Raw genomic sequence first — 26234 nt, 5'->3', positions numbered from 1 at the left:
ACCTATAAGGGTTTCTACCTGCAGATGTGTCCCAATGGAAGAGTGGATCGCTCAGTATACCAGTCCCCATACAGTAAGTTCTCGGCGGAGCTGTGGCGTTGGTTGATGCGGGAGGGATGGAAGAGAGTGGCATGTCCAGGATCACCTGGGAGGCTCCAGAGTGCTAGGAATTCAATAACAGAGTTGGAAGGGACCTTGGAGGTCTTCTAGTCCAACCCCCCCTGCTCAGGCAGAAAACCTTTTCAAATACATTAGAAGCTCAGCTATTCTGGAAGGCGTTGAAAAATCTTATAAGTTAATGTCTCTGAGACGATGAGCCAGTAGATCACAGATTGACTACTGATCAAAATCCTGAGGTCAAAATCCCCTATTGTTCTGTCATAATAAAATACCGTATTTTTCGGAGTATAAGACAAACCTTTTTCCCTCAGAAAAGAAGGAACATGAAGTTCCAGCGTGTTCCATAAATGGAGTCTGTGTCTTTGTATTTGTGTGTTTAGTACAGGTAGTCCTTGAGTTACGGCCACCACATTTGAGCCCCAAATTTCTGTTGCTAAGTGAGAGATTTGTTTAGTGACTTCTGCCCCATGTTACAATCCTTCTCGCCACCGTTGTGAAGTGAATCTTGGCTGTTGTGAGTTACCATATTTTTCGGAGTACAAGACACACCTTTTTCCCTCAAAAAAGAGGCTGAAAATCTAGGTGCGTCTTATACACTGAATATAGCAATTTTTTGCCTCCAAAAACCCTGCCCCCTTCACCAAAATGGCCGTGCATAGCCTTTAGGAAGCTTCTAGAGTGCTCCTGGGGGCTGGGGAGGGCAGAAATTTTGCCTCCCCAACCCTCAGGAGCACTCTATTAAGCCTCCTAAAGGCTATTCATGCCCTTAAAAAAAGGGCCCATTTTCGCAAAAAACAGACCGTTTGGGGGAGGTCTCCAGAGTGCAAAAACTTTTTTTTTAATTTGCATCTTCAAACTCTTGGTGCGTCTTATATTAAAAAAAATAAGGGAGTCTTTGGAGGGAAACATCCCCCTAAGAAACCTCTAATTTAATTGTGTTTATTTATATTCATTGCAGGTGAGACTGACTGAAGATGCTTTCATTGAAAGTATAGCTAGAACCCTCCGTTGCTTCTCTCTTGCCAAAGCGACCAAGAAAAAACTAATAAAAACCATGACGGCAATGGCAGCGGAGACCAGGGAAGCAGTTCAGGGTAGTGGCCAGCCTGGGTCTCTAATGGTTCTTCCACCCAGGCGAAATGACCATTATCAGTTCGCCCGAAGCAGTGCGAACCAGTAGAAACCCACCTCTGCATCAGATATTAGTATTCCGTTATGAGAGGCTGCTATTTCTGGCTTATGATATGTAGGAAGATCTCTTCTAATATTTAACCCGTTCACTTCCAGCTGCTTTGATAATGAAAGCTATAGAGCCTGGCTACATAAGTTTCATTGGTGCGAAGAGCAAACTCAACCTTTGTATGCGCAAAAACGGAAACCTCTTTGGAACGGTGAGTCCTAACATTCATTTTGCATTATTTACACTCCTTTCCTAGTGCAGTCAAGCCATTAAGAACCTGCGCTATGAGAGTTCAAGTGGGTTTCTTGGTGTAGCACAGGGATGTCAAACTGAAGGCCGGGGGGGGAGGGGCAGATCCGGCCCACAGGGGCTTAGATCTGGCCTGTAGGGCTGCCCTGGAAACAGCGAAGGACCGGCCCACGGTGCCCCTGCCAGAGAAAAAAGAGCTTGGTAGGGCAACACGCAGGTCCTTCTGAGCTCCGTTTTTGCTGGTAGAGGATGGCAGTGAGGCCATTGCATCCAAAAACGGAGCTCGGGAGCCCATTTTCTCTGGCAGAACGCTTGAACCGCTGCAGGCAGCCCTGACGCGAATGATGTTGAGCCACGCCCACACTGGCCACACCCAATCCCCCACCCAAGATCAAACGCAACCCTAATGCGGCCCTCAATGAAATTGAGTTTGACACCCCTGGTCTAGGAGATGGAAGAAGCCTATTATATCATGCTGGAGTCGTTTCAATTTGTGACTGGAGCATGTTTGACCCTTGGTCCGGAGATACGTTGACATAACATGATATGAATTGGTGCTCACACTTTCCTCCCAGGGCATCCACAACATGTTGTAATTATTCTATGGAGAACGTGTGGTGTTAGGACCATAGATTCAGTTTCAGTTTAGAATGTTTATTATTCATGGTGATTGATACACAAAAGCTTAGTCAACTACCGGGCAATACTAAATTGGCCCCAGAAAAGAGTCAATGAAATTCAAGAGGGGTTGGGATTAAAGGGATTAAATACTCGTTCAGTATATCAAACATGGCTGCTGCATCCTTTTGCAAACCAAACTCTTTTGAGATTTAAGAACGGTGAAATCAAATATCCTGCACAAGGAGAAAAAGCAAGTGTCGGGGAAATATTCAACAGCCAAGTACTCGACAGGGTTGTTTCACCGTAAGGTGTGGCTGATTTTCACCTCTGCCTGGACCTTTGGTTTGCCTTTTGGTTGTCTTCATTTTGTGTTTGTGTCTCCTTTAGGCTTCCTACAACCAAGATGATTGTGTTTTTAGGCAAATTAGGGTTGAACCCTATTATGATGCTTACGAGTCCATCAAGTACAAAATCCTTCTCACCTTAAAAGGCAGTAAGGGACCGTATGTTCCCAATACGAAACTACCAGGTTTTTCTCGGTTTATAACCCAAAAGAATGAAATCCCTATTGATGAGATCTACCCGCCAGAGCATCAGTAAGAACAATGGTGACACCCCATGTGGTGGCATCTTGGCAGGAAAGATACCGGAAGAAACACCATCGGAGGAGGGAATCCACCCCTGCTTGATCGAGGGGGACGTGAGAGACTAAAATGGCGCCACACTGAGCTGAAGATTTCCTAGCCCCCGAACGGATTCCTCAATCTGAAACGAGAACCGGACTTCTCTCCTGAACCGTCAAAGAAAGATAAATTCTGTTTTTTTCAGGTCACGGGTTATGTGGTCCTTTTTTGTGACCTTCTGGCAAGCAAAGTCAAGGGGGAAGCCAGGTTTCACTTAATGACCCATCTTACTAACTTAACCATTGAAGTGATTCACTTAACAACTCTGGCAGGAAAGGGTTTAAAAATGGGATGAAGCTCACTTAACAAATGTTTTGCTTTTCAACATAAATTTGGGGCTCAATTGTAGTCGTATCTCAAGGACTATCTTTATGCATCTTCCCGGCTCTAGCCCTGGTCCTTACCAACTTGAACGAGAAATCTAGAACGTGGCTTATGAGGTGGATTTTATATCTTTTGCTCTATCGACATTTCAGTGCTTAAGCTTCCCCACTGTAATGCTGTACAGTATATAGGGTTTTTATTGCGGCACAGTCCACCCACAGCTGATTGGCAGAGATGGCGAAGTTGCCAACTTCTTATCGGTTGAATCTTTGACTTGAGTTGACTCAAAGTCAAAGGAGAATGCCCAGAATGTCACTCAACAACTGTGGCAGGAATGGGCTGAAAATGGGGCAAAACTCATTTAACAAATGTTTCACTTAGCAACCTAAATTTTGGGTTCAACTGGTCCGTAGCACCCTTTATGACAAGCCTAGAACGTGTGTAATTTTATATGTTTTGTTCAATCTACATTTTAATCTATAAACTTCACATACTGTATAGTATATAGAGTCTTGTTATGCCACAGTCCACCCACAGCTGACTGGCAGAAATGATGAAGTTGCCAACATCTTATCAGTGGAATCTTTGGCTTGATTTGACTCAAAGTCAAAGGAGAATGCCCAGAATCTTTAAATTAGCAAAATCTTTGGATCAGAAGTGGCAGGAGGGGAAAAAAGGGTGAACATCCTCTGTTACAGGGGTGGGCAATTAATTTTCTCAAGGAGCCGCATGAGAAAGTGAGACTGTTATGGAGGACCAAGCCAAAACAGCATCTGGCATGACCTAACATCTCACAATCTCCCAAAATGAGTAGAGTTTTTCTGATTCAGCTGGGATGATCTCCATGAGTTTCTTCTTTGGGTCTCAGCAGGATTCCCTCATGAGAAACCTTAGCAGGATTCAGGATGCTGAGCCATCCCATCAACCTGTTGGCCAAAGTTAGGTTTTCTGCAAGAAAAGCCAACACTTGGCATCTTGGCATGGGTTATCCACAACCAGAGGGAGGGGAACAGGCAGATAAGGCTTCCTTCCTGGAGAACGGAGTTGAGATGCTTCATCAAGCAACTTTGTGGGGTGTTCAAAGCATTAGTGGTAAGCCATCCCTCCAGGCTGGGTTCAAATCCAAGCCAATGGAGGAAGCCAGGTTTACCTAACAAACAACCGCACAAATAACTTTACGGTGATTTGCTATGGCAAAAAAAAAAAGATGGTAAAATCCAGTGTGACTCCCTTAACAACTGCCTCGCTTAGCAATGGAAGTTCTAATTCTAGTGAGTCCTAAAAGGATCCTGTTTTCAGGATGGGACAGAGCGAAGGGCATACTTCATCCAAGGGTGTCTTCCCAAAGGCTAAACGGTGGTTAGTGGAATCGTGTGATGATAACAACATTTCAGGCAACAAATGAAAAATGAACTGCTCAAATCTCGTGGGCCGGGCAAAAATTATTTTTAAAAACCTACTTTGAAAGGGAGAAAATGGGGGTAACATTGCATCCCCCAAGTCCATTGAGATTCGATAGAAAGACTTGAGTGGAGGAAGGGAGGACCCAATGCTGAACATGGAATACTGTAATGTTTTATTGAATGTCCCAATTGGGATTCAACCAGTTGTTAAATTGCTGGCTGGCCCTGCCCCTTCCAGAAGTCCCCACGCACCCCATTTTGGCTTTCAGGTAAATGCAGGGATGCCGACTAGGCCCAAAATGGGGTGCGGAGGGTGGCGGCTCCCCATAGCCCACTTTTGCTCCCAGGTGGCTGCAGGGAGGCCTACTAGGCCTAAAATGGGGTGAGGGGGGAGGCGCCACCCCACGGCCCGTTTTTGCTCCTGAGGGATGCAAGAGTGCTACCTGTCACACCCTCTGGCCACACCCACCATGGCCACGCCCACCCCAGCCAGTCATTAGGACAGCTAACTGTTTGTTAAATTATTTGAATCCCACCACTGGATGTATGTACCCTAAAAGAATGGGGGTGCTTTGATGGGAGTTGTTAACAAGAATCTCCTGGATAAGAATCAAACAATGAGAATGCAATATGTGTATTTTTCTATTCATATATAGATTTGGATTATTTACCTGTTGGAGATGTATTTATGAGTATTTATGACGTTTGTTATTCTCTCCCCTCTCCAATTCTGTCTCTCGATCACGACAAAATAAATGTTCCATCGTTTTCGAAAGGAAAAGTGTCTTTATTAAATATTCTTGGTTTCATTCAGTGCAGCGACTCCCGAGTTCCGAGCAGGATCTTTCTCCTGTCTTGAGAAATGAATCTCTGCTATGTCACAAATTCCCTAAATCCACCCAAGTTCTTTTCCACCCGTGTGAAGGGGGCATCGCTTTGCACCTCAACATTCAGCACAATGGGACTTTTTCAGACTCGTCAACTATGCATCCAGACCAGTGTTGGCATTCAGATTTTTTTACTACCGGTTCTGTGGGCGTGGCTTGGTGGGCGTGGCTTGCTGGGCGTGGCAGAGAAAGGATACTACAATATCCCCATTTCCTCCCGATCAGCTGGGACTCGGGAGGCAGAGAATAGATGGAGGTGGGGCCAGTCAGAGGAGGTAATTGCGGGTTTCTCAGAACTACTCAAAATTTCCACCATTGGTTCTCCAGAACTCGTCAGAACCTGCTGAATACCACCTCTGCTCCAGCCCCTGAACCAGAACCAAAACCAGAACCAGAAGATCCCTCTGGTTCATAGGACATCTTCTTAAGTGGAAAGAGGAAATGTCCACGTAGCCAGAGAGTGAAGTCCAGGCGCAATGATTCTGAAAAACATTATCTTCTTCTAAATATGAACACTTTGTCTGATGTCCCAGTGGGATCATTGTAGCTTGCAAGTTTTATCATGAGGAACTGTGTGAATAGAAATAAGGAGGAAGACAGGGGTCTCCCCTGTGCTGTCGAACCAAAGGGGCCTTCACCTGTTGGCTTCATGGCTGCGAACTCAATAGTGCAGTTGGTCTTCTTCTCTCAAGGAAGGAAGGAAGGAAGCCAACTAACCAACCAAGTCACCTGTTCCATCAAAGAGAAGGATTAGGGGTGACATGATAGTTGTCTTCCAATATTTGCTGTCACAGAGAAGAGGAGACTGACTTATCCTACAGAGCACCAGAGGGCAGCCAATAATTAATGGCTTGTTAATCCAAAGGAGAATACAGAGAAGTGTTCTGACAGTGAGAACAATTAATCAGTGAAGTGGCCCTGCCTATTGGCCTTGTGGGTGCTCCATTACTGGAAGTTGTAAAAAAATAGACTGGACAACCAACTACATGGGATGGAATAAGGCTCCTGCCTTGAGCATGGGATTAGACTAGAAGATCTCTGAGTTCCCTTCCAACCCTATGAATCCATTTCTATTTTAGCTGTAACCAATATCTGCTGTCCAGTGCTGAAAGGATATGGGTGCATAAAACCATGGGAGGTTTGTCTCCATTATGGCCCATGAAAGCCTCCCAAGATAGGCTCAAGTTGACTTAAAACCAATGTTAAAGGCCAATCACTTTTAAAGGGTAAATTCAAATAGAATTCTATTTGTTTGGGATCCGATCAGAGATGGGAAGAAAACAATGATTACAATTACCTTTACTGTAGTTAGAATCGATGGGGATTTTTTATTTTTATTTTTGTTCGGTTCATGCCTACATGTGGTCCTTTGATTAATGATCTCCCATCCAATTCTGACTCTCTCCCACTCTCTGTTCCTTACTAGTATAGCTAGAAGTTTGGTGTGTTTTGTTTAAAAGAAAAACCAGACAGTGGTGGGCTCAGGTATATTTCAAAACTCTCATGTGGCTCCTTGAAAAAATGAATTGCCCATCCCTGTAGATTCTAGATTTGTCATTCAGGTTGGTAAGGACCAGGGCTAGAACCGGGGAGAGGCATAAATGTAGTCCTTGAGTTACGACTACAGTTGAACCTGAAATGTGTGTTGCTAAGTGAAAAATTGCTAAGCAAGCTTTGCCCCATTTCAAGCCCTTTCGTGCCTGAGTTGTTAAGTGAGTCACTGCAGTGGTTAAGTTAGTAAGATGGGTCATTAAGTGAAACCTGGTTTCCCCCCCTTCACTTTGCTTGTCAGAAGGTCACAAAAAAGGATCACGTGACCCGGGGACACGGCAACCGTCCTAAAGGCGAGTCAATTGCCAAGCGTCTGGATTTTGATCACATGACCCTGGGGATGCTGGTCAGGATGAAAAATGTTCCTAAATCCACCCCCCCTTTTTTTTACCATCGTTGTAACTTTGAAGGCCACTAAACAAACTCTTGTAAGTCGAGGATTACCTGCAAACAGTTGTGACCCTCTTTATTGTGAACAATTCATCTTTAAAAAAGGGAATTTACCGTATTTTTCAGCTTATAAGATGCAGCAGAGTATAAGACACACCAAGGTTTTGAAGAGGAAAATTTAAAAAAAGTAGGTAGATAGATAGAGGGAGGGAGGGAGGGAGAGAGAGAGGGAGAAAGGGAGAGAGGGAGAGAGGGAGAGAGAGGGAGTAGACAGGGAGAGGAAGAGAGAGAGTAGGTAGGTTGGTCGGTAGAGTGATAGAGAGAAAAATAGAGAGAGAGAGAGAAAGAAATACAGTACAAAGGGAGGGAGGGGGAGAGTAGGTATGTAGGTAGATAGAGAAGGGAGAGAGAAATACAGTAGTTAGATAGGGAGAGAGAGAGTAGATAGGTAGTTAGGTAGGTAGATAAAGGGATAGAGAGAGAAATAGAGATCGGTAAATACAGTAGGTAGGTATGGAGAGAGAGAGTGTGTGTAGGTAGGTAGAGGGATAGAGAGAGAGAAATAGAGAGAAATAGAGGGAGAGAGAAATACAGTAGGTAGGTAGGAAGAGAGAAAGTAGGTAGGTAGATAAAGGGATATATATATAGAGAGAAATAGAGATAGAGAAATACATTGGTAGGTAGGGAGAGAGAGTGTGTGTAGGTAGGTAGGTAAAGGGATAAAGAGAGAAATAGGGAGAGAGAAATACACTAGGTAGGTAGGGAGAGAGGGGGTAGGTAGTAGGTTGATAGAGGGGGGAGACAAATACAGTAGGTAGGTAGGGAGAGAGAAAATACGTAGGTAGGTAGATAAAGGGATAGAGAGAGAGAGAAATAGAGAGAGAGAGAGAAATACATTGGTAGGGAGGGAGAGAGAGTGTGTGTAGGTAGGTAGGTAAAGGGATAAAGAGAGAAATAGGGAGAGAGAAATACAGTAGGTAGGTAGGGAGAGAGAGGGTAGGTAGTAGGTTGATAGAGGGGGGAGAGAAATACAGTAGGTAGGTAGGGAGAGAGAGAGTAGTTAGGTAGAGGGATAGAGAGAGAAATAGAAAGAGAAAATGTAGTAGATAGGGAGAGAGAGAGAAAGAGAGAGAGAGAAAGAGAGGGTAGGTAGGGAGGGAGAGAGAGTAGGTAGGGAGATGTTTCCAGGTGTATTTATCCATCTGCTGCAGAAGGAAATCACTGACAATCTGTAGCACCTAAGACAGCACAGCACTTGATCAATGTAATTCTCACCAATCATTCTAAGAAGCTTTCCGAAAGGGGGGGGGAGTTTTTGCACTCTGCAAACCTCCCCGTTTTTTTCAAACAAAAGGCATGAATAGCCTTGGGGGGGGCTTGCAGAGTGCTCCTGGGAAGGTGGGAGGGGCAGAAACGAGCAAAAAACGGCCCATTTTTCGCAAAAATGGGCCTGTTTTTTGTAAAATAAAAATAAAAATGCATGCATAGCCTTATGGCCTGTTTTTCCCTCATTTCTGCCCTCCCCAGCCCCCAGGAGCAGTCTGGAAGCCTCCTAAAGGCTATGCACGGCCATTTTGGTGAAGGGGGCGGGGTTTCGGGAGGCAAAAAAATGCTGTATTCAGTGTATAAGATGCACCCAGATTTTCAGCCTCTTTTTTGAGGGAAAAGGTGCGTCTTATACTCCGAAAAATACGGTAGTTTTCTTTGACGGTTGAGGAGAGAAGTCCGGTTCTCGTCTCGGGTTCAGGAATCAGTTTGAAGGCTAGAAAAGTCATCGGCTCAGCATGGCACCACTGGGGCCTCTTCCTTAACGCAGGATGAAGCAGTTCTCATCACTTGGACGTCTTTCTCTTATCTCTCCTGTCGACATGTCCATACAGAACACCAAATGATCATAGTTGGTGTCTTCTGGCGGATACCTTAGCGGGTAGATCATGCTTAAGGGGATTTCATTCCTTCTCTTTAAAAACTGAGAAAAAGGCGGTGTGTCCCAGTTGGGATGCAATGGCGCCTTAACCTTTCCTAAGCTGACAAGGAAATTGTGTGTGACAGACCCGTAAACGTCGTATCTGTTTTCGAGCAGCGTGTGTTTAAAAACGCAATCCTTGTCGCGGAAGGAAGGCTAGAGGAGACACAAACACAAAATTTTAGGCCCAGATAACCTTGAACTACACTCCGACCTGAGCTTAGGGCACAGGGTAATCTGGCATGAGGTTCTACCTGTGAATAACTACTTTTACTTCCACTGCAATAACACAAGGGCTAAGCAGAGGGTTGGGGAGGGTTAGAATTTAGCTCATCATCCACGTAAGAGTCATCACATCCCTACAAAGGGTTAATTCCAACCCCTTTTGAATTCCATTGATCCATTGATCCTTTCCTGGGGCCAATTTAGTAGAGACTAAATAGCTATTATATATAAATAACATTGAACAACAAATTTTGTAAACTGCAACTTAACCTCTTGTCCTGACATCCAAGTTCTCCATAGAATAATTACAACATACTGTGGATGTCCTAGGAGGAAGGTGTGAGCACCAGTTTACGTCAAGTTATGTTTGTCGTATCTCCAGACAACGGATCAAACATTCCCATCCCAAATCGAAAGGACTTGAGCACAATATAACTGTCTTCTTCCACCTCCTAGATCCTAGAAACCTACTTCAATTATCATAGCACAAGTTCTTCATGGCTTGGCGGCACTAGGAGTCAATCCAAAACGAATATTAGGACTCACCGATCCAAAGAGACTTCCGTCACTGTGCATGCAAAGGTGGAGTCCCGTCTTCGCACCAATGAACACTACATTTGATGGACTTACAGGTTTGATTATCAAAGCACCTGGAAGCGAATGGGTTAAATATTAGGAGAGCTCTTCATACATATCTTAAGCCAGAAGTAGCAGCCTCCCATCACGGAATACAGAGGTGGGTTTCTACCGTATATACTCCAGGGGTGATCCTGGACATGCCCTTCCCATCCATCCCTCACACAGCAGCCAACTCCGCAGCTCCTCCAAGGACTTACTGTACCCGGTCTGGGACCCTGTGCCGTTCACACGTCCGTCGGGATAGATCTGCAGGTGGAAGTTACGCCAGTTGTTGGAGGTGTAGAGGTGCACAAGCTCATTAGAGCTGGCAAAGCTGGGGAAGGCGAGTGCCCAGCCACAGGCAGCCAGAGGCAGCAGGAGACTCAGGGCGCGGAGAAGCGCTGGAGACAGGACTGGATGCATGATGCTCCCTTGGCTTGGAATTGCAGGAGTCGAAAGTTGATCTTGGTTCTTCTCCTTTGCTGACCACTCGCCGATTCTGCGTTCCTTGGCCCTGCAGCCCTGCGGCCCTGGCTTTATGCAGAACACATGCGGGATGGACGTATGGATGGGTGAAAGGGAAGGCAGGAGGAAGGAAGAGACACCCACTTCCAAAATCACCAGGTCATGAAGGGACAAGGGATGGTTCTCCACCAACGCTCTGCTACTGAGAATGAAAACAATTGTGAATTTCTTGTGTTTGATCAGTAAAACTATTTGCTTTGATACGAATCATCGATCCATTCTGATGCTTGTGGGCATTAGATTTGTACCTTGATAATTCTGACAGGAGACCTAGTCGTTCGTGGAAGCTGTCCCAAAGGTGCTTTTTCAGGAGGCAACTGGACTTCCTTGTCTTGCCTGCCTCCTGAAAAAGCACCTTTGGGACCACCGTGACCTGGAGGGCTGAGAATCTTTTACAGACATTCATGGAGGGAAGAGAACATGTGTCTCTGTAATACGGAGACCGAAGCCACGACTCTTTCTGTTGCCTACAAACACTCCAATATGAGTTTATGGGTATTAGATGTTGTATAATGGACCTGCCAAAGACGAAGAAGATGTAATATTTCACCAATGGATATCTGTAGAAAGTGCAATTAGATCAATCACACTCTTTTTCTCCACCTCTTTTTCAGTGTCAGGGGCCTCCTGGTTTGGAGAAAGGATCCTGAGATGTGCCAAAAGGAGCCTCAAACATCGACATTCAAAATCTAGGTAGAAAATATATACCTGCAAATATCTTTGCTTTGCATGCGCTGTTGACTCTAATCTCAGATATGGAGATCTTCTCAGGATCGAATGGCAAATATTTATTGCAACTAAAATTACAAGTAAAACACAAACAAATAGGGCTGGAAGGAGACTCGGAGGTCCTCTGGTCCAGCTCCATGCTCAAGGCAGGAGTCTTATTCCATCCCACGTAGTTGGTTGCCCAGTCTATTTTTTAAAAGCTCCAATAATGGAGCAGCCACAAACTCAATAGGCAGGGTCACTCCACTGATTAACTGTTCTCACTGTCAAAAAAAATATATCCTTATTCTATGTTGGATCTCTCCTTAACTCTTGCCAGCCCTCTGGTGCCCTAGATGATAATTCAGTCCCCTCTTCTCTGTGACAGCCCCTCAAATATTGGAAGACAACTATCATGTCACCCCTAATCCTTCTCTTTGATAGGACAGATGGCTTGGTTGGTTGATTTGCTTCCTTCCTTCCCTGGGAGAAGAAGATCAACTGCACTGTTTAGTTCGCAGCCATGAATCCAACACATAAAGGCCCCTTTGGTTCGACAGCACAAGGGAGACCCCTGTCTTCCTCCTTATTTCTATTCACACAGTTCCTCGTGATAAAACTTCATGATCCCCGTGGGACATCAGACAAAGCGTTCGTATTTAGAAGAAGATAGAAGCATTGCGCCTGGACTTGACGCTCTGGCTACGTGGACATTTCCTCTTTCCACTTAAGAAGATATCCTATGAACCAGAGGGATCTTCTGGTTCTGGTTCTGGTTCAGGGGCTGGAGCAGAGGTGGTATTCAGCAGGTTCTGACCAGTTCTGGAGAACCAGTAGTGGAAATTTTGAGTAGTTCGGAGAAACCCGCAATTACCTCCTCTGACTGGCCCCACCTCCATCTATTCTCTGCCTCCTGAGTCCTAGCTGATCGGGAGGAAATGGGGATATTGTAGTATCCTTTCTCTGCCACGCCCAGCAAGCCACGCCCACCAAGCCACGCCCACAGAAACGGTAGTAAAAAAATTGAATGCCAACACTGGTCTGGATGCATAGTTGACGAGTCTGAAAAAGTCCCATTGTGCTGAATGTTGAGGTGTAAAGCGATGCCCCCTTCACACGGGTGGAAAAGATCTTGGGTGGATTTAGGGAATTTGCGACATAGCAGAGATTCATTTCTCAAGATAGGAGAAAGATCCTGCTCGGAACTCGGGAGTCACTGCACTGAATGAAACCAGGAATGTTTAATAAAGTTACTTTTCTTCCTTGAAAAACATGAAACATTTATTTGTTCTTGATCGAGAGACAGAATTGGAGGGAGGGGTGAGAGAATAATAAATGTCATAAATATTCATAAATACATCTTCAATAGGTAAATAAACCAAATAAATAAATAAATAGAGACATACATATATTGCATTCTCATTGTCTGATATGTTTTTGTGAAAACTCCCATCAAAGCACCCACATTTTTTGTAGGGTACATACATCACAATATGGACGAGGCGTGGGATGCTGCCGACATTACTGCCACTTCGGTGCGCACACAATTTTGCGCGCAAACAATTAAAATTGCTTTGCAGATGCAGAGGGAAAAAAACTAAGATGGCGGCAGTGATGGCGGCAACTGGGGAAGCAGGTTACCATGACCACCGCCACCATCTTGTTTTTGGGTTCTGCACATGTGCAGAACAATTGTAATTGAACTGTGCATGCATGCATGCGCGAACCGGCAGTAAAGCCAGCCAGAACCCACCGCTGCCACTAACTAACCAGAGTTTAACCTTTGGGGGAAACCCCCTCAGATGAAGTACGCCCATCACTCTGTCCCATCCTGAAAACAGGTTTCCTTTAGGACTCAGCAGCTGAGATTGGAATTAGAACTTCCATCGCTAAGCGAGGCAGTCGTTAAGTGAGCCACACTGGATTTTACCATCTATTTTTTGCCATAGCACATCACTGTAAAGTTATTTGTGGGATTGTTAGGTAAACCTGGCTTCCTCCATTGACTTTGCTTGACCTGGATTTCCACCCCAGCCTGGAGGGATGGCTTCCCACTAATGCTTTTAAGAGCCCACAAGGTTGCTTTATGGAGCATCTCAACTCCGTTCTCCAGGACAGGAGCCTTATGTGCCCGTTCTCCTCCATCTGGTTGGAGATAACTGATGCCAAAATTTGGCATTTCCTGCAGAAAATCTACCTTTGGTCAACAGGTTGATGGGATGGGTTAGCGCGGCTGTAACCCCCTTATTCTGAACAATTCATCTGAAAAAAGGAATTTAGCTTTCTTTGATGGTTCAGGAGAGAAGTCCGGTTCTCGTCTCGGGTTCAGGAGTTGGTTTGAAGGCTAGAAAAATCATCGGCTCAGCATGGCACCAATTGGGCCTCTCTATTAACCTATGGGCAAGCAGGGGTCGATGCCCGCTGGCGTCTTCTGATTGATACCTTGGCGGGTAGATCTCGCTTAAGGGGATTTGATTCTCTCTGCTTAAAAACCGAGAAAAAGGCGGTGTGTTCCTATTGGGACGCAATCGTCCCTTAACCCTTCCTAAGCTGACAAGGAATTTGTGCTTGCGGGACTTGTAAATGTCGTGCCGGTTTTCGAGCAGCGTGTGTTTAAAAATGCAATCCTCTTCGCTGAAGGAAGGCTACAGGAGACACAAACACAAAATTATAGGCCTGGATGACCTTGAATGACGCCGTCTACACTACGACCTGAGCTTAGTGCACGGGATAATCTGCCATAATGTCTTCTCTGTTAATGATTACCATATTTTTCAGAGTACAACACGCTCCGAAGTATAAAATGCACCTAGATTTTGGGGAGGAAAACAAAGGAAAAAAATCTGCTTGTGCCTCCCAGCCATTTGCCTCCTTGCAACAAACAGCACAGACAATATACACTGTTTGTAGTGTTACATGTCAGATTATACTTGTACAGATGCTGTTAAAATTGATGTGCTTTCTGGAAGTATAGTTATTCTCTGCTATTTAAAAGAAGATACAATAGCACGGTGCCTCTTCAGATCAAGCATTGATTTTAAAAAGCTTCTTCCTTTTGTTGTCTAGAATAATAATAAAGCAGTCTTTAAAAAATAAGTCTAATAATTTGAACATTCTATAGGCATTTATAATTGTTGACTTACCTCCTTGCAGCAAACAGCCTGATTAGCACAAGAAAAAAAATCTGCCTCCCAGCAATTTGCCACGTGGACAAACAGAAAGTTTCACTTTCAATTTCTCCCGATCATCAGCTGTTACAGGCTGCAGGGATTGCTATAGCGTATTGAAGCCTCTGCAAGCACCCGTTTGCTGCAAAGAGGTAAATTGCTGGGAGACAGAGGCCAAAGGGTTGGGGCTGGTGGGTGGGTGGGGCTACACTCAGTGTATAAGGCGCACCCAAATTTTCACCCTCTTTTAGGGGGGGAAGGTGCATCTTATATGCCCCAAAATACGGTACTTTTACTTCAACTGCAATAACACAAGGGCTAGGCAGAGGGTTGGGGAGGGTTAGAATTTAGCACATCATCCACTTAAGAGTCATCACATCCCTACAAAGGGTTAATTCCAACCTCTCTTGAATTCCATTGATCCTTTTCTGGGGTCAATGCCAATTTAGTATTGTCCGGTAGTTGACTAAGCTCTTGTGTATCAATCACCATGAACCATAAACATTCTAAACTGCAACTTAACCTTCTGGTCCTGACATCCAAGTTCTCCATAGAATAATTACAACATACGGTGAATGTCCTAGGAGTGTGATGATGAACCTGAGGGCACATGGGCCATAGGTGGCATGCAGAGCCATATCTGAGGGCACATGCGTGCGCTGGCCAGCTGATTTTCGGCCTTCTGGAGGGCTGGTTTCATGTTTTGAATTTTCAGACTTGTCACACTAGGCATCCAGCCCCTGAACCAGAACCAAAACCAGAACCAGAAGATCCCTCTGGTTCATAGGACATCTTCTTAACTGGAAAGAGGAAATGTCCACGTAGCCAGAGCGTGAAGTCCAGGCGCAATGATTCTGAAAAACATTACCTTCTTCTAAATACGAACATTTTGTCTGGTGTCCCAGTGGGATCATTGCGGCTTGCCAGTTTTATCATTGAGAGCTGTGTTAATAGAAAGACTGGGGTCTCCCCTGTACTGTCAAACCAAAGGGGCCTTCACCTGTTGGTTTCATGGCTGTTAACAAGGTATGTATAGTCTAATGAAAAGAAGGACTAGGGGAGACATGATAGCATTGTTCCAATATCTCAGGGGTTGCCACAAAGAAGAGGAAATTAAACTATTCTCCAAAGCACCTGAGGGTAGAAGAAGAAGCAATTGGGGGGGGGGGGATAATTCTGAAAAACATTCTTATAAATACGAACGCTTTGTCTGATGTCCCAGTGGGATCATGAAGTTTTATCATGAAGAACTCTGTTAATAGAAATAAGGAGGAAGACAGGGGTCTCCCCTGTGCTGTTGAACCAAAGGAGACTTCACCTGCTGGTTTCATGGCTGTGAACAAGGTATGAAGAACAGTAGCTGGAATTAGGTATGTCTAGTTTAATGAAAAGAAGGACTAGGGGAGACATGATAGCAGTCTTCCAATATCTCAGGGGTTGCCACAAAGAAGAGGGAGTCAAACAATTCTGGAAGGCACCTGAGAGTAGAACAAGAAGCAATGGGTGGAAGCTAATCAAGGAGAGAGGCAACCTAGAACTAAGGAGAAAAGTCCTAACAGTGAGAACAATTAATCAGTGGAATAACTTGCTTCCAGAAGTTGTGAATGCTCCAACACTGGAAGTTTTTAAGAAGATGTTGGATAACCATTTGTCTGAAGTGGTGTAGGGTTTCCTGCCTGGGCAGGGGGTTGGAGTAGAAGACCTTCAAGGTCCCTTCCAACTCTGTTATTCTATTCTAAATTGAAAAGCAACAGTGCAGTTGGTCATCTTCTCCCAGGGAAGGTAGGAAGCAAACCAACCAACTAAGCCATCTGTGCGATCAAAGAGAAGGATTACGGGTGACATGATAGTTGTCTTCCAATATTTGAGGGGCTGTCACAGAGAAGAGGGGATTGACGTATCCTATAGGGCACCAGAGGGCAGCCAAGCGTTAATGGGTTGTTAAAGAGGGATCCAACGTACAATAAGGAGAAATTTTGTGACAGTGAGAACAATTAATCAGTAGAGTGGCCCTGCCTATTGATTTTGTGGGTGGCCCATCACCGGAAGTTTTAAAAAATAGACTGGACAACTACCTGGGATGGAATAAGACTCCTGCCTTGAGCATTGGGCTGGACCAGAGGACCTCTGAGTCTCCTTCCAGCCCCATTTGTTTGTGTTTTACTTGTAATTTTAGCTGCGGCAAATATCTGCCATTCAGTCCTGACAAGGTATGCATCCACTCAACAAGGGAGGTAGGTGTCCATTATGGCTTGTAGAAGAGACAGCTGATCTCGTTTGGCGTCCTCCGTCAATGCCCTCTAAGATGGAGCAGATCGATGTAAAATTCATGTTCAAGGAAAGTCCATTTTAAAGGGTAAAACGTAAACCAAAATTCTATTTGTTCAGAATCAGAAATAAACCCAAGATCTCCATAAATGAAATTAAAGTCAACAGCGCATGCAAAGGAAGGATATTTGGAGATATATATTTTCTATCTAGGGAAAGCTAGATTTTGAATGTCAACGTTTGAGGCTCCTTCTGGCACATCTCAGGTGTCAGGCATGCCTCCTTCAGTATCCAAGAAAGAAAAACCTCAACTCCATTTGAATAGAGATAAAGTACTTTTACTAGATATGAATTGATAGCAACGAAAAGGAAAGCAAGACCTGAGCTAAAAAGGCACGAACAAGTACATATCAAATGATTACCCAGCCCACTGCCACCAGTTACCTTAGCCCAGTGTCCAATCTGCAACTCCCTATGGTGTCATGTGGGGTGCATCTTCAAAAAGCCTCATCGGTTGGTATGCGAGACGGTTGGCCTTGACCAAGTCCAAACATCAGCCATCAGCATGCCCAGAAGATGGTGAGAACAAAACTTCCTTCTACATAACTCCTCCAGTACCATACACTTCCCTCCCCCAATACCATGCCCCCAGCCTCCCCGTTTCTATGGCAGCCAATGGCAAGCAAGCGTAGTAGAGGCTGACATCAGGACCCTTCCTCCAAGGTCGGTGATACCACATCTCAACCATAATAGCCGTAAACTAATATAGGAATGTTCGTAGGCAACAGAAAGACTCGTGGCTTCGTTCTCCGTATTACAGAGACACATGTTCTCTTCCCTCCATGAATGCCTGTAAAAGATTCTCAGTCATCCAGGTCTCGGTGGTCCCAAAGGTGCTTTTTCAAGAGGCAGGCAAGACAAGGAAGTCCAGTTGCCTCCTGAAAAAGCACCTTTGGGACAACCACCATGAATAATGGGCCAGGTGTCATGACAGAATTATCACGGAACAAATCTAATGCCCACAAGCATCAGAACGCATCAATGATTTGCATTAGAACAAATAGTTTTACTGGCCAAACGCAAGAAGTTCACAATCATTTTAATGCTCAGTAGCAGAGCATTGGTGGAAGAACCTAGTTCCTTCATGATCTGATGGTTTTGGAACTGGGTGTCTCTTCCTTCCTCCCGCCTCCCCCTTCCACCCGCCCACCCATCCGTCTCCCAGCTGTCCTGCATAAAGCCAGGGCTGAAGGACCAAGGCACCCAGCATCGGTGAGTGGTCAGCAAAGGAGAAGAACCAGGATCAACTTTTCGCTGCTGCATCTTCCAAGCCAAGCGAGGACCATGCGCCCACTCCCGACTCCAGCACTTCTCCGTGCCCTCAGGCTTCTGCTGCCTCTGGCCGCCTGCGGCTGGGGTCCCACGGTTGCCCCCCCTAACTCGAGTGGAGTCTCCGCATACTGGAACAACAGAGATATACCGGTGCACCTCTTCACATCCAACGCCATGAAGGGTTTCTACCTGGAGATGTGTCCCGATGGAAAAGTGGAACGCTCAGTATCCCAGTCCCCGTACAGTAAGTTCTCGGCAGAGCTGTAGACCTGGTTGATGCGGGAGGGATGGAAGAGAGTGGCATGTCCAGGATCACCCGGGAGGCTCCAGAGTGCTAAGAATTCAGTAATAGAGTTGAAGGGGACCTTGGAGGTCTTCTAATCCAACCCCCCCTGCTCAGGCAGAAAACCTTTTTAAATACATTAGAAGCTCAGCTATTCTGGAAGGCGTTGAAGAATCTTATAAGGAAACGTCTCTGAGACGATGAGCCAGGAGATCACAGATTGACTAGTGTTAAAGAGCCCAAAATGAAAACATCTGTTCTGTTATCTTTGCATTTGCAAGATGGGACACTCCTTTCATGAGGCCAAAATCCCCTTTTGTTCTGTCATAATAAAATGGTCTTTGTAGAGAAACATCCCCCCAAGAAACCTCTAATTAAATTGTATTTATTGATTTTCATTGCTGATGAGATTGACTGAAGACGCTTTCATTGAAAGTATAGCTAGGACCCTCCATAGCTCCTCTCTTGCCAAAGAGGCCTTGGCATTCTTCCTTGGACTTCCAAAGTGGGACCTTCTTGGTTCTGGAGGTCTAGGGGAGACTCCCCTCTCTTCATGGAGATTTACCTTGTTCCCCGTGGCTTTCGCAGGAATATGAGTTCTCTCTCCATTCTTTTGTTTTGGGTCTTCCTGTGTTGTGCTACAGTTTGCCTAGCTTTGCAACTTTATTATTTTATCTGGACACTTGTCCAAGCACCTGCCCACCTAGAGGTTCAAAAGTACACACGTGCGAGTAGATAAACAGGTACCATTTCGGTGGGAAGGGATCTTTATCGGGATCTAATTATGTATCAGATTTTTTTAAAAAAACAAATGACATACATAATAATATTTCTTCTGCAATCCAACTTCAACAGAAAGTGATACATCTCTTTCTTACAAGTAGGAACATTGTTTTCCCTTTTGACTGAGGGTGGCCGAGTAGTGAAAATGCTTGTCTCTAACTCAGAAAGTTGAGATTCAATCCCAGAGAGTGGCAGATATTTCTCTCCTAGGTGGCAAAAAAATGATATCTGTTGTGAACTCCAGGGTGGCGTCAGGAAGGGCATCTGGCCAGTAAATGCTCAACTCCATCCAGTTGCTCCAATGTTTTGCCACCACTGGCGAGAATTTGGGAAGGCATCAGGGGTGGGTTCTGCGGGCGTTGTTACCGGTTCACTTCGCGCGTGCACCAGACTTGTTTTACTCGCACATGCACAGTTCACTGTAAATTGTTCTGCGCATGCATGAAGACCAAGAAAAAACTAATAAAAACCATGCCGGCAATGGCAGCAGAGACCAGGGAAGCAGTTCAGGGGCGTGGCCAGCCTGGGTCTCTGATGGTTCTTCCACCCAGGCCAAATGACCATTATCAGTTCGCCCGAAGCAGTGCGAACCAGTAGAAACCCACCTCTGCATCAGAAAATAGTATTCCGTTATGATAGGCTGCTATTTCTGGCTTATAATATGTAGAAAGATCTCTTCTAATATTTAACCCGTTCACTTCCAGCTGCTTTGATAATGAAAGCTATAGAGCCTGGCTACATAAGTTTCATTGGTGCGAAGAGCAAACTCAACCTTTGTATGCGCAAAAATGGAAACCTCTTTGGAACGGTGAGTCCTAACATTCATTTTGCATTATTTGACTCCTTTCCTAGTGCAGTCAAGCCATTAAGAACCTGCGCTATGAGAGTTCAAGTGGGTTTCTTGGTCTAGCACGGGGATGTCAAACCAAAGGCCTGTGGGCTGCTCCACATTGCCTCTGCCAGAGAAAAAAGAGCTTGGTAGGGCCACACGCAGGTCTGTCTGAGCTGCGATTTCACTGGTAGAGGGTTGCAGTGAGACCATTGTATCCAAAAACGGAGCTCGGGAGCCCATTTTCTCTGGCAGAGCAGTTGGGCCGCTGCAAACACCCCCAACACAAGTGATGTTGAGCTGGCCATGCCCACACTGGCCACTTCAATTCCATCACCCCAAGGTCAAACACAACCTTAATACGGCCCTCAATGAAATTGAGTTTGACACCCCTGCTCTAGCAGATGGAAGAAGCCTATTATATCATGCTCGAGTTCTTTCAATTTGTGACTGGAGCATGTTTGGTTCTTTCTCTGGAGATACGGTGACATAACATGATGTGAACTGGTGCTCACACATTCCTCCCAGGGCATCCACAGCATGTTGTAATTATTCTATGGAGAACTTTGATGTCAGGACCATAGGTTAAGTTCCAGTTTAGAATGTTAACAACAACATAACAATAACTATCAGCAGCCAACTCTACCTCGTAAAGTGAAACTCGTTAGTAGAGAGATCATTTAATCAGTAGAGAGATTCCAGAAAGAGCAGCCTGAGGAGAAGCAATCCATTTGCACCACTTAAAGATACCAGCTACTCTCACTCGCCTCACAAGACAGCCTAAGGAAACCATCCAGATTTAAGGAGAGATCACATGTCCCCAAAGAAAGGCAGTAAAAAAATCAGTGCCAAGCTTGCATCCTGCCTCTTGGAAGTACACCTCAAAAGGACCCTGCTAGGAATCATTAAAGTAGTGAAGGAAGACCCCCCTCCCCAGATAGAATAAGAAACCAGCTTATTCCCAGCAGCTCTGCTTCCTTATTCAATTATTTCTTCAAAGTGCAGAAGGTTGAATCCTGGGTGGAAAAATTCCTACAGGGGAGTGTATCCTCCCAACAGCAGTGTAAAAAGCTTAAAACAACCCTTCTCTTTTAAGAAAGTCAAGTCCCAGCAAAGTACCAGCAAAAGTTGGGAGGGGGGGAAAAACATCTCTGGAGAAGCTCTGGAGGCGACAGTAAATCTAGGTGTACTGCCAAGAATGTAATAAGGGTTAACAGAGAGGCAGTTTCTGTAAAGAGGGAAATTGAGATTAGGCTAGAAACAACACCAGAATGTTTCCTCTCTGCCTTCCTTACAGGATTAGCCCTGTAAAGTGGAAAAAACAAAAGGAGATTTCTTCCAACAACCGGTTCTCCCAACTGCTTAGAAAGTTAACAACAGATTCTAGCGAATAGATGCGAACCGGTAGAATCCCAACACTGGTTCTCTCCTTTTTGAGCCTGATCCACTGGGCCATTGACAGGGTGGGATTCGTTTTCTAGTTTTGAAATGATCATAAGCCAAAACATTTACAAGAAAATAATGGTAATTTTAGTTTACTACTTTGCAGAGCGGGTGTACCACATACACTCAGGTACCAGTGGCCACAACTTAAATCAGGAGTGTCAAACTCAAGGCCCGGGGGTTAGATCCAGCCCGCGGGGTGCTTAGATCTGGCCCGCAGCATTTCCCTGGAAATAGCACAGGACTGGCCCATGGTGTCTCTGCCAGTGAAAACAGAACTCGCGAGGCTGCCTGCGGCCTCCCAAGCTCCATTTTCACTGGCAGAGGGTTGCAGGATGCCATTGCAACCAAAAACAGAGTTGGGGGGCCCGTTGTCGTTGGCAGAGTGCTTGGTCCACCACAGGCGCCCCAGAGTCTTTGGAGACCATCTTGTGTTTGAGGCCTACCTACACAAAACCAAACCAAAACAAGTCACTGACTTTCCAGGATTGTAAACATCTGTCAGCTTCCCTCAAATCCGAAGGCTGTTTAAATACTCGTTCAGTATATCAAACATGGCTGCTGCATCCTTTGCAAACCAAACCTTTGCTGATGCAAGAATAGTGAAAACAAATCTCCTAAATATGGAGAAAGAATAACGTATTTGCGAAATATTCGACGCCCAAGTGCGCCGTAGGAGTTTTCCACTGTAAGGTGCAGCTGATTTTTCACCTCTGCCTGGACCTTTGGTTTGTCTTTCAGTTGTCTTCATTTTGTGTTTGTGTCTCCTTTAGGCTTCCTACAACCAAGATGATTGTGTTTTTCAGCAAATAAGGTTTGAAACCAACTCCGACATTTACGAGTCCTACAAGCACAAAATCCTCCTCAGCTTAGGAGGCGGTAAGGGACCATATCTGCCCAGTACGAAACTACCACGTTTTTCTCGGTTTATAACCCGAGCAAATGAAATCCCTATTGATCAGATCTACCCGCCAGAGCATCAGTAAGAACAATGGTGGCACCCCATGTGGAGGCATCTTGGCAGGAAAGATACCGGAAGAAACACCATCGGAGGAGGGAATCCACCCCTGCTTGATCGAGGGGGGACGTGAGAGACTAAAATGGCGCCACACTGAGCTGAAAATTTCCTAGCCCCCGAATGGATTCCTCAATTTGAAACGAGAACCGGACTTCTCTCCTGAAAAAAGAAAGCTAGCTTCTGTTTTTTCAGATGAATTGTTTAGAATAAGAGGGTCATAGTTGTATACAGCTAGTCCTTGATTTACAACAATTTATTTAGTGACCATTCAAAGTTACAACAGCGCTAAAAGGGGGGGGGAGGGTTAGGAACATTTTTCACCCTTACCAGCATCCCCAGGGTCGTGTGATCAAAATTCAGGCGCTTGGCCACTGTCTCGTCTTTATGACGGTTGCAGTGTCCCTAGGTCACGTGATCCCCTTTAGTGACTTTCTGATCAGCCAGGTCCACTTACCAACTTAGCAGCTGTAGTGATTCACATAACAACCGTGGCAGGAAAGGGCTGAAAATGGGGCAAAACTCATTTAACAAATGTTTCACTTAGCAACCTAAATTTTGGGCTCAACAAAATTTACCCTACAAAAAGTGTGGGGACTTTGACTTGTTCACAAAAATGTCCTGGAAAAGTATCAAACAATGAGAATGCAAAATAAGTATGTTTCAATTTATTTCTTTATTTGGATTATTTACCTATTGGAGATGTATTTATGAGTATTCATGACGTTTGTTATTCTCTCCCCCCCTCCAATTCTGTCTCTCGATCAAGACCAAATAAAGGTTTCATGTTTTTCAAGGAACAAAAGTGTCTTTATTAAACGTTCCTGGTTTCATCCACGGCAGAGATTTCCGAGTTCCGAGCAGGGTCATTGACTATTTTAATGCCATCCAGGAAAGGAGGTGAAGAAAAAGAGTTTGACCTCATTGCACTTTCTACCAATATTGACTTGGTGAAGCATTACATCTTCTTCCTCTTTGGCAAGTGGGGGATAGAGCATCTAAACCAGGGATGTCCAAACTTGGGAACTTTAAGACTTGTGGACTTCAAATCCCAGAATTCCCCAGCCAGCATGGGGAATTCTGGGAGTTGAAGTCCACAAGTTTTAAAGTTCCCAAGTTTGGACATCCCTGATCTAAACCATAATAGCCATAAACCGAAATGAAATTCAATGTAGAGAAAAGTAAAGTTTTACGCTTAGGCAAGAAAAATCAAAAGTGCACATATAGGCTGGGTGAAATAGCACCAATAGAGTCTTAGTGGATGACCAGTTAAATATGAGCAAGCAGTGGGCTGCGTGAGCCAAAAAAAAAAAAAATAGCAATGCAATCCTAAGTTTCATTATCAGAGAGCTACAATCAAGATCAAGGAAGAGGCAAGGGCCAGGACAATGAAGAAAGAATGGAGCAATCCGAACGAGCGGAGGGGAAGCGGAACTGAGAGAGCAGCAAGAGGAAGATAACAAGGAGAAGATGTTATTAAAACTAAGAGTGACTAACTAAAAGAAGAAGAAAATACTGAAAAAGGCTTAGAAAAGGAATGGGGAAACAGGAAAACTGGGGAAAAGAGATGTGGGCGTGGAATAGGCAGTTCTGAAATTAGTCAGTGGGAAAGGATAGAGAGATGGGAGAAAAAGCTCGATTACATAGTCGGATAGATGGGATAAAAGATTTAAGGGACAAATATGGGAGGCAAGCTAAAAAAGAAAATAAGATTAAACGTTCGGATGCGGGCAGTTGATGACTTGGGAAAGGGGAAAAGAAAAAAGAGTAAAAGAATTTCGTATGAATATATTGTAATAATGTGTTCTAATATTAGAAGTATACAGGTTGGACAACTATTTTATAGTTAGTGTGATAGATCAGGATAATAATATAAATAGATATAAAGAACTGGAAAATTAGATTTTGAATCACGGTATTATTAAACATGCATACAAATATGATTAGCAGTGAAATGTTAGAATCAAACAATGGGTGATTAGAATATATATATAAATAAAATAAGGAGATAAGGGGAAAAGAAAAAAGAGTAAAAGAATTTCTTAGGAATATATTGTAACAATGTGAAGTTACAAAGTTAGAACAATGAATCAGTGGAACAGAAGTTGCCTCCAGAAGTTGTGAATGCCCCAACACTGGAAGTCTTTAAGAAGATGTTGGATAGCCATCTGTCTGAAATGGTATAGGGTTTCCTGCTTAGGCAGGGGGTTGGACTAGAAGACCTCCAAGGTCCCTTCCAACTCTGCTATTGTATTGTATTGTATTGTATTGTATTGTATTGTATTGTATTGTATTGTATTATTGTTCTATTATTAGAATTATCCAGGTTGGGTAATCAAAAGTGCACATATAGACTGGGTGTAACCAGGCTTAATAGCAGTGACAGTGAGAGGGATCTTATGTGGGATCTTATGTCATAAATAGCAATCATCTTCAAAATAAAAGCCAAAGGATGAAGATTTGGCCCAGGAGCTATGAAATGCCCAGCTCAGATCTAGTCCTCAACTTACAACAGTTGCTTTAGTAACTTCACAATAGCGGACATTCACTTCACCATGGCAGCTAGAAGAATCATAACGCAGGGCAGAAGTCGCTTAACAAATCTCTCACTGAGTGACAGAAATTTGGGGCTCAAATATGGTGGCTGAAACTCAAGGACTACCTGTACTAACTTCTGTTTTTAAAAAACACACACATACAAAGACATAGACTACATTTATGCAACACGCTGGAACTTCATGTTCCTTATTAATAGTTTTAGATCGGTACGTATTTTTATATACAATATTTTCCCTCCTAATACCTTACCATTGAGTTTCACCATTTTTAAACCCGCTTATTTCATTATCATTTACCTATATTTTGGCTAATTATCTCAAAACTTTATCCCTCTATTATGCATATAACATTCATCCTTTCTTAGTAATTTTTATACTTCTTAGGTACTTGTGGTTAATCTTTGTTTCTTTCCTCCAGCCACCTGTACCATTTTTCCCATACCAAATAATATTCTGTCTCTTCCTTTCCTTGGATTTCTTTTAACTTGTCCATCTCAGCACAGTCAAGAATCTTTCTTATTATTTTATCTTCACTCGGTGTCGACTTATTCTTCCATCTCTGTGCGAATGCAATCCTACCCATTGTAATTATATGTAAAATCAGAGGTAGGGTCTCTTTTTTATATTTAGTCATCATTATACTAACTTCTGAATTACCTGAGTTCCTCCTGCAGTGAATATCCTTGTGAGAAACAATCCACGTTCCTACAGGGTCCGAGCACTGAGCCAAGGGACAGGAGGAATACCTGGCTTCATGGTTCTGAGAAAATGAAATTAGCCGCAATGAATCAGCCTCATTGCATCAGCTTACAGATTACAGCTTACAACTTTTCATCAGCTGGCAGCTATTAAATCCTCATTACCAGACATGCAGGCTACTACTGCTACCTGCTGGCTGGCTGCAATTTGGCAGTTGGATTCTCACTAGGATCAAGGTTGACTCAGCCTTCTGAGGTCAGTAAAATGAGGACCCAGATTGTTGAGGGGCAATAGACTGACTCTGTAAACCACATAGAGAGGACTGTAAAGTGCTGTAAAGAAGTATATATGTATGACAACGCAGTTGCTTCTTTTGTAGGCAACCCTCTTCCAAAACAGCGCCTGAT

The 26234-nt window shown here is 44.3% G+C and overlaps 1 protein-coding gene and 2 long non-coding RNA genes across 3 annotated transcripts; 1 reads left to right on the top strand and 2 right to left on the bottom strand.

Annotated features, from left to right (window-relative positions):
• Window positions 1–7698: 7698 nt before the first annotated feature.
• LOC309394637 lies at window positions 7699–8724 on the top strand. Its single transcript, XR_014175758.1, has 3 exons — window positions 7699–8032; window positions 8250–8507; window positions 8579–8724. It is a non-coding gene; the product is annotated as an uncharacterized lncRNA (long non-coding RNA).
• Window positions 8725–8875: 151 nt separating this feature from the next.
• Window positions 8876–10861, bottom strand: LOC309394628 (fibroblast growth factor 23-like). The gene is made up of 3 exons (XM_081958041.1): window positions 10436–10861; window positions 10146–10249; window positions 8876–9530 (listed from the first exon to the last, which is right to left on the bottom strand). Exons 1-3 carry the CDS (start codon window positions 10638–10640, stop codon window positions 9216–9218), a joined length of 624 nt encoding a protein of 207 aa, XP_081814167.1. The 5' UTR covers window positions 10641–10861; the 3' UTR covers window positions 8876–9215.
• Window positions 10862–11450: 589 nt separating this feature from the next.
• LOC309394642 lies at window positions 11451–26022 on the bottom strand. The gene is made up of 3 exons (XR_014175763.1): window positions 25786–26022; window positions 15803–15869; window positions 11451–11539 (listed from the first exon to the last, which is right to left on the bottom strand). It is a non-coding gene; the product is annotated as an uncharacterized lncRNA (long non-coding RNA).
• Window positions 26023–26234: the final 212 nt, after the last annotated feature.

Source organism: Natrix helvetica, assembly GCF_964273705.1.
Source record: "Natrix helvetica genome assembly, chromosome: 6".
Lineage (NCBI taxonomy): Eukaryota > Metazoa > Chordata > Lepidosauria > Squamata > Natricidae > Natrix > Natrix helvetica.
Note: the sequence above shows the minus strand (reverse complement) of the source record. Positions and strands in the feature narration are given on the sequence as shown.

Excerpts from the sequence above, each read along its gene's own strand:
- LOC309394628 (XM_081958041.1), bottom strand. The coding sequence starts at position 10,640 with ATGCATCCAGTCCTGTCTCCAGCGCTTCTCCGCGCCCTGAGTCTCCTG. Across the intron at positions 10,250-10,435 it reads AGGGTCCCAGACCGGGTACA|GTGCTTTGATAATCAAACCT; the intron begins GTAAGTCCTTGG and ends ATTCGCTTCCAG. Across the intron at positions 9,531-10,145 it reads ACGGAAGTCTCTTTGGATCG|CCTTCCTTCCGCGACAAGGA; the intron begins GTGAGTCCTAAT and ends TGTCTCCTCTAG.